This window comes from Coptis chinensis, chromosome 7 (assembly GCF_015680905.1).
Source record: "Coptis chinensis isolate HL-2020 chromosome 7, ASM1568090v1, whole genome shotgun sequence".
Classification (NCBI taxonomy): Eukaryota; Viridiplantae; Streptophyta; class Magnoliopsida; order Ranunculales; family Ranunculaceae; genus Coptis; species Coptis chinensis.
Genome location: NC_141462.1, coordinates 91,534,971 through 91,551,233, shown reverse-complemented (window position 1 = coordinate 91,551,233; position 16,263 = coordinate 91,534,971). Strand labels below are relative to the sequence as shown.

The 16,263-nt window shown below is 36.5% G+C and overlaps 1 protein-coding gene and 1 long non-coding RNA gene across 3 annotated transcripts; both read left to right on the top strand.

Moving 5' to 3' along the window:
* Positions 1 to 920: 920 nt before the first annotated feature.
* Positions 921 to 1,676, top strand: LOC147489944 (uncharacterized). The gene is made up of 2 exons (XR_015202045.1): positions 921 to 1,389; positions 1,482 to 1,676. It is a non-coding gene; the product is annotated as an uncharacterized LOC147489944 (long non-coding RNA).
* Positions 1,677 to 8,891: 7,215 nt separating this feature from the next.
* LOC147489943 (ubiquitin-activating enzyme E1 2-like) lies at positions 8,892 to 15,976 on the top strand. 2 transcript variants are annotated; one of them, XM_086569937.1, is made up of 7 exons: positions 8,892 to 9,038; positions 9,206 to 9,498; positions 10,040 to 10,257; positions 11,416 to 12,210; positions 13,351 to 14,219; positions 14,320 to 14,752; positions 15,209 to 15,976. In XM_086569937.1, the coding sequence occupies exons 2-7, from the start codon at positions 9,219 to 9,221 to the stop codon at positions 15,803 to 15,805; spliced, it is 3,192 nt and encodes a 1,063-aa protein (XP_086426063.1). In that variant the 5' UTR covers positions 8,892 to 9,038; positions 9,206 to 9,218; the 3' UTR covers positions 15,806 to 15,976. The 2 variants fall into 2 exon arrangements, with proteins under 2 accessions (XP_086426063.1, XP_086426062.1); XM_086569936.1 differs by lacking the exon at positions 8,892 to 9,038 and having other exon boundaries at positions 9,046 to 9,498.
* Positions 15,977 to 16,263: the final 287 nt, after the last annotated feature.

Below are 16,263 nucleotides of genomic sequence, written 5' to 3'. Positions count from 1 at the left end.
TTCTTTGATCGGCGTGGTGTCAATGGTGTAGACATCTTAATCTTTCCTTAAGATTGTAGTATGCAGATAAAAGAAAACAATAGAAGACAAGGACAATAATAGCAATTAATAACCAAGGCGGATTAGTCAGTCCTTAAGGAAAGATTTCGCCCCTTCCAATGGTGCGTAAAGGCAACAAGCGATGCCTTCTTCCTCACATGATTCAATGGTTAACAGCGGTCCTAACTTTGCACTAGAATAGACTACCCTCTAGAACAACAATATAACTCTCTCTGGCGGCTGACAGGAAGAAGAGAAGAGAAGAAGATTGAAGCAATCAAAGACTTATCTGTTTCGTGTAGGTAAGAGTAGGGTGTATCACGACTTCAACTTCTATTTTATTTGGTGTGTGTATGGAGGCAAAGACGACTTCTTCTCTCTCAATATAGAAGAAGCAGCAAAGATCAGATACACGAGTTCTCTCTTACGTGTCTCTCTCTCTCTTACGTTGATTAATCTCTCTTATGAACACAGCAGTGTTTATATAGAGGTATGATCGAATCATAGATGGAGAAGGACACCTCTCTAATTCGGTTTCACAAAACCAAATCAAAGTAGAACTCTCAAGCTGATATAGAATCCAACTGTTAGTGGAACTCCAGCCGAAACTTGTTCAAAAGAAAAAGTTTAGGCTATTGATGATCCACTAGTCTAACAGCCCAAGCCCAAGACACCACGCCGCTTCTCTTGGTAGGGCGGGCGGCGATGTGTGTGGCTTTGGGTGAGTCCTCCCTCCTAACACAAAAGCCTTTGTACCCTAAGGGCACGCCCTTATGCTAGAGGTTCACCTCAAATACCTCACTTGCTAGTGGTGGTTCATCAATGTGGGACTAAACAACACACAAGTATTTGAAATACACATGAAGATTCCAACAAGCATTAATTGACCTTTTCCATTCGTTCATGCTTTCATACATCCTTCTTGCGTTCTTAGTGCCCTTGATGTTATCCGATATTGACTGACCTTTTCAGTGGTTCACGCACTCTGTATATTGTGGATGATGTGCAGTAGCTATTAAGTTATGTTTAATATAGGGAAAAGGAACAGGAAGTTTCGGAAAGAGGAGGAACAAGTCACACACACTGTGTCCGTTGTGGTTGTCATAGTTTTCATCTTCAGAAAAGTCGTTGCTCTGCTTGTGCTTATCCTGTTGCCCGTATCCGAAAAATATAAGTCTTTATTTTTTATTTTTTTACTGTTGGGTTTTAATTGGACCACTAAAAAAACTAACTTAATGAATGTTGAAGATAACTGGAGTGTGAAGGCTATTCGAAGGAAGACAACTGGAACTGGTAGGATGAAGTACATGCGTCATCTTCCCCGTCGTTTCAAGAGCAATTTCAGAGAAGGTAATTATTAGTTATTTCATTTTACTGTTTTATGTTTTATTGTTGAAGGTTTATGGAATGCGTTGTGAAATGGGTTTGGGTATTTTTATTAGGTACTGTGGCGGCTCCAAGGACTAAGGGTGTTGCTTCAGCTTCTTAGATTGGGAGATAGACTTTGTGGGGCGGGGTCTTAATTTGGTTCAGTTATCATTTTGATTTACTTGTGTTTGAACTGAGTGGTAAACTAGTGTTGTTATTTTAAGATGATCTTAACATTTATCTCATTCTACATCTAATTAATTTTTGCATATCTATTCTTAACATGTGGTTATTTAATTTTTCATTTTTATGGGTATTTAGTGACACAAAATTGTGGATGCTATTCATTTTTTTGTAGGTTTAGTTGGTCTCGCTACAAAATATGAGAATTTTTTTTTATCAGCAACGGTTTATAACCGTTACAAACGACTTTTAAATTAATTTTTTTAAAATTAACTAACAATTTTGCAACGGTTGGTAATATTTTTAACAAATTACTAACGCTTAAAAAGCGTTTGTGAAATCAAAAAACCATTGCAAAGGTTTTAAATTTGTGTACGAAATAGTTATAAAAAGTATTACAAATCATTATTGTAACGGTTAATAAGCGTTGGAAATTTCTGTTTGCAACGCTTATTAACCGTTACAAAAATTTCTAACACGTTACCCACGCCATATTTGCAATTCTTAAAAAGCGTTGCGAAAATTATTAGCAACGGTTTTTTGCCGTTGCAAATAGCCTGTTATGGTGTAGTGTGTGGCAAGTAGTTGTTGGGGGCTATGTTTTGTGTTAGTATAACACATGACAAGTTTTACATAGCCACATAGGAAAATAATTAGATAAAATGAAAAGTAGCGTGCCACGTGTGAAAAAAATGGACAGAAGTGTAACAAAAGCCAATGTTGCAAAATGTGATACACTTCGTTACCCAAATTTGCTCAAAAAAAAGTTTATGCCCCAATGTTTGACTTCGTCTATAGTTCGTTACCCATCAATGCATTTTTTTCTTATTTGAAACTACACAATACATAGCTATGATGTATGGATACGGATACATATACGGATACATGTACCCAATATGATGACGTATGTATCAAGTACAATACAACTTTTCTGAAATATTATGATACTAGTACGGCCTATGCCATACAACTAATTAATAGGTGTTATAAAATACGTGGGTCTATATAGATGCCCACCATTGAGCCCATATGAGGCACCTCCTCACATGTTTCCATTATTGTAATCTTTGTATTTTGATATATATATATATATATATATATATATATATATATATATATCTCAATTAGTAGAGTATACCATAATTAACATGAACATTTAAATTGGACCAACCTTTTTTCTACCATGAAATACCCTTGATAAAATATTAAAATCAAATATCCAATGCCTTTAAGAAGGACTACTTAGTCATTTCAAAATTTACTACCATCTATACCCTTAAAATTATATAGTAACTTAAGGACGTATATGTAAATTCAGGTCGGAAATCATCTATACGCCCCTATTCAATTGTTCGCGACTTACCTTCATTAATTGCCAAATAATGAACTTTTATACCGAAATTAAAATCAAGAAACCAACCGTCACTCTTCTTCTTCTCTCTCCCAATCAGGTATTTACTTCTGGCTTCTCTTCTCCCTCTTTGTCCTCTATTGATAAAAAAAGATAAACTCTTTGTTCCCTTCCTTTTCTCTTGATTTCTTCCAGTTTTGAAGAAAGCAAAGCAAGTAGGAGAATACCGACTTTAAGAAGGGTGGGAAGAGAATTGAAAGCAGGAAAAGGAGTGAGAGCGCGACGATATCGTGGTGTTATAATAGCACGTGTATCATCAAGGGCATTGGTCAGAATGGTGAGTATTTTCCATTTGCAATAAAATTTAAATTTTGGAGTGCTTGGTCTGATTTCCTAATTTTAGTGGGTTGTATGTTGTTTCTTTTCCCTTCTCTCCCATCTCTTCTGTTTCTTATAATTTTTTTTTCTCACAATGAAACTACTACTCTCATTCTATTGCAAACTATATTTTTTGTGTTCCAAAGCAAAAGCATTTAATCATGGATTCTGGAGTGAAGTTGGCATTGGTTGTGAAGGTGATGGCCGGGTCGAACACGATCAAGTGGTCAGGTGACTCAGGTGAGAGTGAAGTTTATGGATTATCAGAACCGTCTCATCATGAGGAATGTCAAGGGACCAGTCAGAGAGGGGGATATCCTTACCCTGCTCGAGTCGGAGATTGCGTTGATGGGTTTCTGTTCTTTTTGTTCTCAACGGACCAGTTACTCGATCTTATATTTCCCTTCTTCAAGTCTGTTGTCTTTACCAATGTTCTTATGTTGAATCTGGATTTAGATTTTTGTTATGGATTTAAATTTTAGGTATGGATTAGACTTGGTTATGTTTTGGATTATGATTTTTGAGAAGTTATATGTATGGGTTTGCTATCTTAAAAAAAAAAGAACTTCGAATTGATTACTTAACACGTCCATTTTTTTTTATAGGTGTATTGAGTTTGATTGTTTCTTCCCAAGAGCAGCAATAAATTTCTGGGTATGCATATTCATCTTCCCTCTCTCCGTCTTTGTTCAAAACATTCTTATTGATTTACGCTCTGTCAGTATTGGTGTTTTCTTTTTCAGAAAAATCTCTTATATCCGTTGTTTATGCATTAGTTAGATATCAAAACTTTAGCAATCATTTTAAACATCTCTAATGTCTCACAACAATCATCTGTTGTCGTTGAATTGAGCGTATGAGTTTTAATCATTTTATTCGCTCCATTAATATGATTTTTTTAATGGTATTATGCTAATGCGTTATGGGTTTGGTTCAATTACGAGTTTTGGTTACTTGAACTTCTGTTATTCTTATATTGTGTTCAGGAATCAACCACATTGTTCAGTTAGATTAGAATTTAATTGGGCCTTAATGGGCGAAAACCAAAAACCTTCGAAACCTTTGGGGTTCTCTATTGTTTTCTCACCCTCCACCTCTCTCTCAGTTCTCAAATCTCAAATTGATTCCCAGGTTTCTCTGAATCTCTTCACCGCCTTCAAAACCCCTCTGATTGAACTAATTGAAGACTACGCCAAAATCGCATAAGGTTCCCTTACCCCCTCTAACTTTTTTGCTTCTTAATTTGTTCTGTTTGAGTTTTCTACCCTGATATTAACTACTTTGAAACCTCAGGGGGATATTATTGTTGTGTGATGTTGAACTTCTTATCTCTATTTTGCGGTGAGGATGGTGGTTTGTTACTTTCTCTGCCATAATGTTCTTTCTTTACTTTTTTATTTGCTTTGTGCACTCAGGAATTACCGACCTCTGCACTATATATCCTTGCTAATCTTATATCACAAATATCATTTTTTTTTAATGCTCTACTCCATTTAGATCTTCCTTTGGAGTAAAATTTTTACGACCTACTGAATCCTTAGTAGAAGCTAATAGAAAATCCTTAGTAGAAGCTAATGGATCGACGGTTCTATTAGTTTCCCAGGTACATAGGGTAATATGTGGTCATGTACTCATGTGGAATACATCTAGCTGGTTGGTCAACTCTCAATTTCATTAGTGTGTTAGAGCAATGCCATGGCGGCCTTTCTTTCTACAACTTGGTTTTTCTTATAATATAAGTCGCAATAGATTTTAACTTCATACAACACAGTGGTGAACTGCATGTAGCTGCTTTTATTGATTGAAAAAAAAATTGTTATGCTTCTACAGATTTATTTGAATGTAATATTGCAACACATTCATTTTACAGAAGGAGGAAGAAGGGTTTGAGCACCAGGAAGTTACAATGCCATCTGTCCACTCTCTCTCTCTCCTGCGCACACTAGATTTTCTCAAAATATAACCCCCTCTTAGAATCTCCTACTGTTCCTCCTCAATATTACTCCCTCCTTCGTCAAAGTCTGCCTAAGCTCTGACGGCACCTCCATTCAACTCAGCTTTTCAATATTGGTGTCGATACTTGCTACTTTTCAACCCGAATTTTCGGACCTTAAGGTGTGTAATTTTCTTCTAATTCTTCTTCCTTTTCCTGTTATTTATTTGGAGCTGTTTTTTTCATATATATTTATTACTCTCCTCAATCACCTTCCTCATTTGGGTATTGATTTTGTAAAGTGTGTAGGGGGTTATTGGTTTCATTAGCTATTGACGTTGTTCTGCATGCACTTAAAATCTTTTCATTTCGTAGTGCTCAATATTTAACACTCTCCTGTATCACCTTGCACGTATACGTGAATATGTGTTTTGTGGTTATAGGTGATTGATTTGATTATTTAATTTGCATTGAATAAAGTTATTAAACTTTTTTTTTTCTTTTATTGATTTATATTTGCTATTGATATGATTATATTGTTATTATAAGTCACTCAAATACAGATTCTCCATAAGTCGTATCTCTCCTCATTGTAAGTTCCCTTACTGTGGTCATCTTCTCTGATTCCAATAATTTATTTTGCAATTTCCCATATACTATATGTTCTTTTCTTGCATCTTTTGCAACTTCTATTTCAAGATCGCAATAATCCCTATTAAGCACTTTTGACTCATCAAAGATGAAGATCATAAACTTGGCAAGCAATTATGTGTTGTTCTATTATTCTATCTACTTCAATTGTCAACGACTGTGAAGTTCGTGCTTTCCTCATGCCAATTTTTTAGATTCCACTTTTTGGTGTTAAGCTCGCCTTTTTAAGGTACACAATGTCCATATATAAGTAACATATAATCTGAATAATTTTTTTTGAGTGTTAACAGTATCACTACTGAGATTATCTCTATGACAAGTGCACATATGGCATATAGCATGTATGCGTTGGGCCTCTCTTCAATAAAAGCTTAGTACCTACATGAACCGTGATGTATGTCTTGAAAAGAATTATATAGTACCAGCCTCCATCTATTTTTAGTTTGTAATTTTTGCAACTTCTGTTTGTGTTCCAACCTCCTCTACTTTTGTTTGTAATTTTTGCAACTTATGTTTGTGTACCTTTTGTTTGTAATTTGCATTTCTCTTTTTTGGACGCATTATATAGTTTTTTTGCTGAAATTTGATACTTTGCTCTCTTTATTTGACTTTTCTTTGAGCTGAATTCTAAAGAAAAAAAAAAATACTCCACGATCCATTAGGCATGTCAATAGCTCACGCCTCCACGGACATGACTTTGGAGCCATTTGGAAAGAAATGATTGGGAGAGCGAATCTTTGAATGTTTTGTCACAGTCTTTATTATAGAGAAGTGCATGTTTCAATAGGTTTGATATACTTCAAAATAAGGTTAGAGGATGACAAAATAATTACTTTGTTTAACTATAGGAGTCAAATCCTATTGTTTCAGTTTAAATGCGTTGAATTTTATTTGTTTTGTTCTCTGAATATATATGATTCTAGACTTCCCTTTACATGATGTTGTATACTTTGCTACTATACTCAAGAATTTCTTTGAGAGCCACTGTATTATTTTTTAGTCTGACTCTTGAAATGAAGGGATGCCTTCAAAAGGATAGGGTGGAAGTTTTCATTGCTTTGGTTGTTTCAATATATCCATTACTTCTGGTCACAAGTTTTTTCCAACTTCTAATTATGTGAAAATTATATTCTATGATGTTCCACTTTGCAGTTCTCATTGATGAGATTTAAGACTTTTTTTTTTTTTTTTTTTTTTTTTTTTTTTTTAGTTTGCTTAGTACTGTTATTTTCGTTAATGATTAGCTTAGTGCATATAAACAGCTGAAGGTCCAATTCACGCTCATCGAGCGTGCCCAGATGGCTAGTATATATAAGTAACTTCCTCTCATTCATGCATATTTCTATCAATAAGATTTATCGATCTCTCTTATTCTCTCCATTATTCATCTACTTTAGTTAGTGTAGTGTTATCTCTAAGACTAGTTAATTATAACAATAGAAATATTTAAATATATATGTGCATTCTTAAAATTCTTTTAGTATTGGTAGTTCTTTGAGTAAAGTAAGTTAGGAACATATGAAAAACTATTGTAACACATGTCAAAGTCAGTACAACTTAAAGCCTCGAGAAACATTTTACATTTAAATGGAATAGAACTATTTGATCAGGTATCAGGGATTCTAGCTACAATCCACTTAGAAAAGTTAAATCTCTTTCGAGAAAGAAGAGATTTGGGAATTTTGGTCATTCAAGTGATTTTTTTTTTGCTAAATCTCCTAGTCAATATCGTTACGACGTATTTTTTGTGAGAAATTCTTTTGTGAATAGTTTAATCCATACTATTCACTCCCATTTATATATCACACTTCAAGGTTTTCAAATTATTCGATCATAAAGTAATATCACTAAACCGGTATGTAAAAAACATTGCAAATAAAAACTATCTTATCTTATATATATGTAAGAGATCGACATCCCACCAGACACGTGATGTGCCCAAGGCCCATGTGCAACGACTCCTTTAATGCGACCCTAGACATACGAATACCCATTCACACTTGTAGACAACCCCAAACACTCGCTACTTCTGAAGACTTGCATGCTTAGCAGCCCCAGTGACTTGTCACTCGACCCCACCTTGTGACATCATCATCTGTTACTGTCATCATTACTAACTTTATTCTTAAGCCTCATTCCCGCTGTAATACATGAACCATTAGTGTCATCCACCATTATTACGGATGACTCACCATCATTACATTCTATGTCAACTCAGATAAACCTAAATGCCTATAGCTACTACCCACGTGCCTTTTATAGAAACATGTTATTCATCTCGACCGCACATTTGTACTCATCAGTATATGTGTCGCATCCAATGCACACTCTTAATGCTTATAAAAACCACCCTCAAGAACTACATGTGGCTTGATTCCAGTCTGGTCAATTAATCCTAACCTGAATTATTAACTCACACTTCACTACTATTTTCCAATATACAGACTCGATACGTAGACATCTTCATCCACATGAAAAGCATCCATTAACAACAAACAAAGCCATCTTCTTTCTTCATCTTAAATGTTCTAATAATCAAAAAGGATAATTTTAGACATTTACAATATACATCAACTAAATAAAAATATTGGAGCTGACCGCACCGTAGTAGAATGCTCAACACATCTAACTTCTTTAAAGAAAACGAGGGCTTCAACAATGAATTCATCACGCTATTAATTTTTTTTCCAATTTTGCCCCTTTCCAAACACGAATACTACAGCTCATGCCATTTTTTCGTTTTATTTTTTATTTTGTATTTTGTAGGGATAAAATGGTAGTTTCACGTCTAGAAATTAATGAAAAATAAAATAAAATCAGAGATTGTTAACGTGGCGGAGACACGTACAAAGAGGCTAGTTTTAAATAATGCAGCTAGCTAATGCACCAGTTTTTTTTTTGAGTGGTGCGACAATTAGTTACGTAACCGCAGGAAAGTGCGTTTCTTAGCAAGGTTGTACGGTACAACGCCTGAGTCAGCGTTGGCTATTTGTAGTCATTCCAATTCGTAGAAAAATCAGATTCTTCTTCTTCTTCTTCTGCTTCCTTTCGGTCCACGCTTAAAACCAACGCCAGAATCATCGATTCTTTGCAGCATCAAAAAGTTTGGAATAAATAAAAAAAAAACAAATCCCGGTACGTACGTTCTCCACTTACACAATTCTTCTTTACTTGATGGAATTAAGATATGTGGTAGGGATAGTTTCGTCTATATTGGTATCGATTGTTTTTCGATATCTATTTAGTTCCACTTCCATATTGTTCTTGATTATAATTATGGGTTGCGCTGCGATTTTAAGCAGTTTGTTACACTATATGCTTGCAAAGAAAAGAGTTGCTGAACAAGTTGGACTAGTAGAAGAAGAAATTTTTTCCAAGAAGCAGAAGATTGACTACTCGACTTCTACTAGGACTAATAAGGACGAGATTGAGATTGTTAAGAGTGAGGAGATGGCTTTAGGGGATAGGAATGGACAAGATATTGATGAGGATTTGCATAGTAGGCAGCTTGCGGTTTATGGAAGAGAGACGATGCGGAGGCTGTTTGCTTCCAATGTTCTCATTTCTGGGATGCAGGGACTTGGAGCTGAAATTGGTAAATTTTTAACCTTTCAAGAGTTGATTATTTCATCTTGAGAAGCTATATTGATTTCTATGATTGTGTTTCCTTGCCTAATTAGCTGCACCCTTTTTATTTTTACCTGTAATTAAGTTCAGTAATGTTGTTGGCAAGTATTTAATTTGGATAGAATGTTGGTACTTGGTACTGTAGAATTGTAGACATAGAGTTTTGAGTTAGTTATGTTGACACGGATTCGTGTGTCCTTATCCAATATCAATACGGTCTGTTTGGCACGGCGAAGTATCAAAAATTGAGTTATATCACATAGAATATATGTCCACACGGACACGAAGATACATACCCAGCACAGATTATTTTTACACATGGCATGTCCATGTAACATAGGTTTTGAGTCATGGCATTTGATCCATTTTCTTTGAAGTAGCATGTATTTGTATGTGAGGGTTTCATTTTATAGCATACATATATTGGTATTTATTTGAATGTGGTTACTTTTACTTGTAGTGGTAGTTTGAGTAGAAGTTTACGATAGTCTATAAATGCATTTTTGCAGCAAAGAATCTTATTCTTGCTGGTGTGAAGTCGGTGACCTTGCATGATGAAAAGACAGTGGAATTGTGGGACTTGTCTAGCAATTTCATTTTCTCAGAAAAAGATGTTGGGAAAAATCGTGCAAGTGCTTCTGTACAGAAGCTGCAAGAACTGAACAATGCGGTGATCGTTTCTCCGTTAACTGGCCAATTGACCCCAGAACAACTTTCCAGTTTTCAGGTATTACTATCATTCGTGTTTTCACTTAACGTTACCACTTCCTTGTGTTATCGGCAGTTCACTTGAAAAGAACAGTCTTTGAGAGAATATAAATTGTTTGTAGTTCTTTAATCAGTAAAGTAGATGAATCAACTGTAATTTTTGTTTCATAGTCCTCATATTAGGCTGGAAGAAATTTGATCAATATGTACTTCGCAAACACACTGTAGTAATAATTTTTGGTTATTCTCTACCAGTATGTATCTCTTTATTTGGAAACTTTGCGATGCTTCCTAGATTAAACGCATTTTATAACGTGTTTCGTATTCTAGTTTTAATATTATTTGCAACAAATTGATCTACTATTGAAATGAACTCGTATTTGTTCTTTCAATTTATGTTGTCAAATCCAATGCTTGGGCTCCACCTGGGCTATAATTTTGAGCCTGCCATCATTGACCTCGCCCTGCCTTGCCTTAGGTAGTGTCTGCCTGCATGTTTGCCAACCTTCGCGCATACTCGGCTCAGCCATGACTACGTAGCTTGCAGTTAGATTTTATCTTCAATTAAGGGGCTATGGTTCCTAAAGAAAAAAAGAGCCAGAATAAGAGCGTTGTCCAGTAGAGTCTATCTGTTTTGCAATATTTTAAGCATTCCTTGTATATTTAAGTGGTTGTCACCTCTTCTTATAGAATTCATTATTGCTAATGATATTTTATGCTTAAAAATAATATTCAATCAGCTTTTTTATTCATTCATTTCTGCTCTTTCGCGCAGAGGTTTTGTAACTGTGATACCTATCGTCCCATATATGACATCTTATTATCTTTGTCCATACAATTGGTTACTGTAGTTGGTACTAGAGGGATACTTTCTCATTAACTAGCTGATTATCTTAGGGACTGCTGTTTTTATTGGATGGAAACCATTTTTTTTACTCTAATAGATAGAGTACAAATAGAAAGAAATTTATGTAGCAGGTATCTTGTCTCCGAAAGCCTCTATTCAGTTTGGACTTGGTTAAACCAACAGATTATGAAACAATTACAATAAGGAAAATTTGTACATATCAATTCTCACTTCAAAATAAATTTTCTCTTCAGTTCTATTAGTCAAAAGCCCATATCTATACTTGTCCATGAATTATCATTCCTCAAGCATTGCATCTATGTTCTGCAGGCTGTAGTCTTTACAGAGATCAGCCTGAAGAAAGCAGTGGAGTTTGATAATTACTGCCATAATCACCAGCCTCCAATATCGTTCATCAAAACCGAAGTCAGGGGTTTATTTGGAAGCATATTTTGTGATTTCGGCCCTGAGTTTACTGTTGCTGATGTTGATGGTGAGGAACCACATACAGGCATAGTTGCTTCCATTGGCAATGACAATCCAGCGCTCGTATCATGTGTGGATGACGATAGGATCGAGTTTCAAGATGGGGATTTGGTTGTGTTCTCGGAAGTCCTGGGCATGACTGAGTTGAATGATGGGAAACCCAGAAAGATTAAGAGTACCCGGCCTTATTCTTTCATTTTGGATGAAGACACCACAAACTACGGAGCATATGAGAGAGGTGGTATTGTCACACAGGTGAAACAACCTAAAACTTTACACTTCAAGCCATTAAAAGAAGCACTCGGGGATCCTGGTGATTTCCTTCTCAGCGACTTCTCCAAGTTTGATCGTCCACCTCTGTTACACTTGGCATTTCAAGCATTGGATATGTTTATGTCTGAGTTGGGACGTTTCCCAGTTGCTGGGTCGGAGGAGGATGCTCAAAAGCTGGTTTCTTTCGCAATTAATATAAATGAGAACTCAGGGGATGGAAGACTTGAGGAGATTGACAGAACCATACTGCGGCATTTTGCATTTGGCGCCAAAGCCGTTCTTAACCCTATGGCTGCCATGTTTGGTGGTATTGTTGGACAGGAGGTTGTGAAAGCGTGCTCTGGGAAGTTCCATCCTCTTTTCCAGGTGAAAAAATTGGTTGAAATGAATTGCTTTTTTGTTGGATATGATTTAGGCCTGATTTTAAGTTCCTTTAGTTTGGCTTTGGTTTGCAAATGGTTTTTAAAGCATTCGGTTTTACCTCAAAAAATTTATTTTTTGTTTTTTGGTTAGGCACTAGAATTGGCTAAACATTTTAATGTTGTTCAGTTGGCAATAACGGAAAGCGATAAAGATGCGATTGTTTTATTAAACTATTAATTGTGACTGTAATTATATAAAGGTTGAGGCCTGTATACCCTACATAACTTTGTTGCTTCTTGTAATTGTTATTATTACTATATTAACATTACTATTAACATAAACTGTTTACCTTGTTTTTTGTGTGATGTTTTACAAATAGCTAATTAATTTATTATTATATGTGATCAGTTTCTCTGTAAGTACCCCTAGATGTAAGTTGAATAGATCAGAATTGGGTTTTCAGTTTTTTAAGAGTTATTTTTTCTTCAGTTTCATCATTAGTACCTATTTGAACCTTACCTCCTTTCTCACTTTATTAAACCGCTCCAGTTTTCGAATTACCATTTCTAGACGTATGTAATTGGTGTAGGTGCCAGCCAAGCTTAGATGTAAAGTTTGTGAGCACGTACCTGGAATCAGAACCTGCTAGCACCATAACAAGGCTTACCTAAAATGCATTGTTTATTTCATCAAATTTGGTTGAATTAAAGTTCTACTTGAATCAACATTGAAATACTTGTAGGTTGATAAATTATTCCATGTGGAGCTCTTTGTAAGTTTGATTTTTATTGTTGGATGACAAGTTGCATATATCATCTTTAAATTTTTTCCAACCATCTCCCACAAGAAAGAAGGCAGGCATTGTACATCTTATGTATTCATACCACTTAAAGTGAAATCTCTGCTTTCTGGTCTCTGGCCTCTGCTATGTGGATAATTGGCTCAGGTTGAGCTATTGTAAAATTCGCCGTCTTCTATCTCAGATTTTGTTATTGTCCTTTTACTGAGCGTAACATTTGGTAATAATATTCGATATGCCTATATGTCTAGGTTATATGTAAGACCCCTGCCTTGAGATATCAAAGTCTTTGTTGTGGATTTGTGGCAGGATTAATTTAACGTGCGCTATGGTTTTTGTTGCAGTTCTTTTACTTTGACTCTATTGAATCTCTTCCTACCAAACCATTGGACCCCAGTGACTTGAGACCGCTCAACAGCCGCTATGATGCCCAGATTTCAGTGTTTGGATCCCAGTTTCAAAAGAAATTGGAGCAGGCCAACATCTTCATTGTTGGGTCTGGTGCACTTGGTTGTGAGTTCTTGAAAAACTTAGCTCTAATGGGAGTCTGCTGCAGTAGCAAAGGGAAACTGACGATTACAGATGACGATGTGATTGAGAAGAGTAACCTCAGTAGGCAGTTCCTCTTCCGCGATTGGAACATTGGGCAGGCCAAATCCACAGTTGCTGCATCGGCTGCTTCTTCAATTAACCCACATATTCATGTTGAAGCTTTACAGAACCGTGCAAGTCCTGAGACGGAAAATGTTTTTAACGATGCATTCTGGGAGAATCTGGATGTTGTCATCAATGCGCTGGATAATGTTAATGCCAGGATCTACATGGATCAGAGGTGCTTATATTTCCAGAAGCCTCTTCTTGAGTCTGGAACACTTGGTGCGAAATGTAACACTCAGATGGTTATTCCACATCTGACAGAAAACTATGGTGCCTCAAGGGATCCACCTGAGAAGCAGGCACCGATGTGCACTCTCCACTCCTTCCCTCACAACATTGATCATTGTCTGACATGGGCTCGCTCAGAATTTGAGGGCTTGTTTGAAAAGACACCAGCTGAAGTGAATGCCTATCTGTCAAATCCAATTGAATACACCTCTGCTATGAAGAAAGCAGGCGATGCTCAGGCTAGGGATAATTTGGAACGTGTGATCGATTGTCTTGACAGAGACAGATGTGAAACATTTCAAGACTGCATCACTTGGTCCCGTCTAAAGTACAGTCCATACTAATCAATCTCATTTTATGTTCTTTGAATGACTAACATCAGAGTGTATGTACGTTCGTAACTGATATTGTGCTTTTGTTGCGACCAGGTTTGAAGACCACTTCTCTAACCGTGTAAAGCAGCTGACTTTTACGTTCCCAGAGGACTCCATAACCAGCACAGGGGCTCCATTCTGGTCAGCTCCTAAGCGTTTTCCACGTCCACTGCAGTTCTCTGTTGATGACCCTGGTCACCTTAATTTCATCATGGCGGCTTCCATATTGAGAGCTGTGACATTTGGCATTCCGATTCCTGATTGGGCTAAGAATCCCAAGAAGTTGTCTGATGCTGTTAATAAAGTGAATATACCGAACTTCCAGCCAAAGGAAGGAGTGAGGATTGATACAGATGAAAAAGCTACAAATCCTACTCCGGCTTCTATTGATGATGTTGAAGTTATCAATGATCTTACTACGAGGTTGGTTGAGTGCCGTAGGAAGCTTCCTCCTGGGTTTAGAATGAACCCGATACAGTTTGAGAAGGTGAGCCTATTTTCTGAAATGGAGAAGTAGAGTTATACTTTACAAAATTATGCAGATTTTCATTAATTATCTAGGTGTGGTGCATGTGTTGGATACTTGGATAGGTTGGAAATATTTTGACAATGAGTAAGGCTTTTCCAGTGGTAAAAATTACAGTAAAAAAAATACTGAACATAGTCCTAGGGTAAGAGTTGTTGTGATTGGAACTAGAAGGGGCATATACTTAGAGAAGACTAATTCCAAATTTTAATTTGGCCTTATTATTGTTTTCGACATCAGATAATTACTTTTCATGACAATTTGACAACCTAAAACTGATTAAAGGATATTTGTATCATAAGCTTAGCTTGAGATAAAGTTTAAGCTTTCTTCACAGAAATTGATTTTCATCGCTTAATGACCAAGGAAGCTTTCTCTCTTTAGCTCACTATTTGGTTATCATTTATTAATATTCAGGATGATGATACAAACTACCACATGGACCTGATAGCTGGCTTCGCTAACATGCGAGCAAGGAACTACAGCATTCCTGAAGTTGACAAGCTGAAGGCAAAGTTCATAGCTGGTAGGATTATCCCTGCTATTGCAACTACGACAGCCATGGCAACAGGTCTCGTATGTTTGGAGCTGTACAAAGTGTTGAATGGAGGTCACAAGGTGGAAGACTACCGTAACACCTTTGCCAATTTGGCATTACCACTGTTTTCCATTGCCGAGCCAGTCCCTCCAAAGGTAATTAAGCATAATGAGTTGACCTGGACAGTGTGGGACAGATGGATCCTAAAAGGTAATCCGACCCTGAGGGAGCTGCTGCAGTGGCTGAAAGACAAGGGTCTGAATGCATACAGCATCTCATGTGGGACTTGCTTGCTCTACAACAGTATGTTCCCACGGCACAAGGAACGGATGGATCAGAAGATGGTGGATCTTGCTACAGAAGTGGCTAAAGTGGAATTGCCACCTTACCGACGACATGTAGATGTTGTGGTGGCATGTGAAGATGATGAAGACAACGACATTGATATTCCCCAAGTTTCAATTTATTTTCGATAGGTTGCCCATATCAATTGTCTATAACAGTCTTACATTGTGGGATGTTGAGAACAGGATCCTCGTCATGATATCATAAAGTTCTGGTTCTTAGTCGTTATTTAAGTCCTCACAGAGGTTATTTTGCACCATGAATTCTTTTTATAAATTAAAGATATGTCATTCTGATATGTATATGCAATGGCTTGTATGCATTGTTTGCCGTGTTAGCTTCACATTAATGTATCTCTCCCCCTCCCCTCCCTTTTTATTCTGGTCTTCTGGGTAAAATGCCGATCCTAACGAACCTTTCTGGCAAACAATTTCTGTAGTGAAGGATTTCATCCCGAAGGGTTTGGGTAAGTCACGATCAGACCTTATGCTACTTGTATAATTTCTCAATCTTGTTTGGTATGTTAACGTTCGCTAATATTACGTTTTATAGTTTGCGCTTTACACCAGCTTGAAGTTTTATTGTCTCT

Excerpts from the sequence above, each read along its gene's own strand:
- LOC147489943 (XM_086569936.1), top strand. The coding sequence starts at position 9,078 with ATGGAATTAAGATATGTGGTAGGGATAGTTTCGTCTATATTGGTATCG. Across the intron at positions 10,258-11,415 it reads AACAACTTTCCAGTTTTCAG|GCTGTAGTCTTTACAGAGAT; the intron begins GTATTACTATCA and ends TATGTTCTGCAG. Across the intron at positions 14,753-15,208 it reads ACCCGATACAGTTTGAGAAG|GATGATGATACAAACTACCA; the intron begins GTGAGCCTATTT and ends ATTAATATTCAG.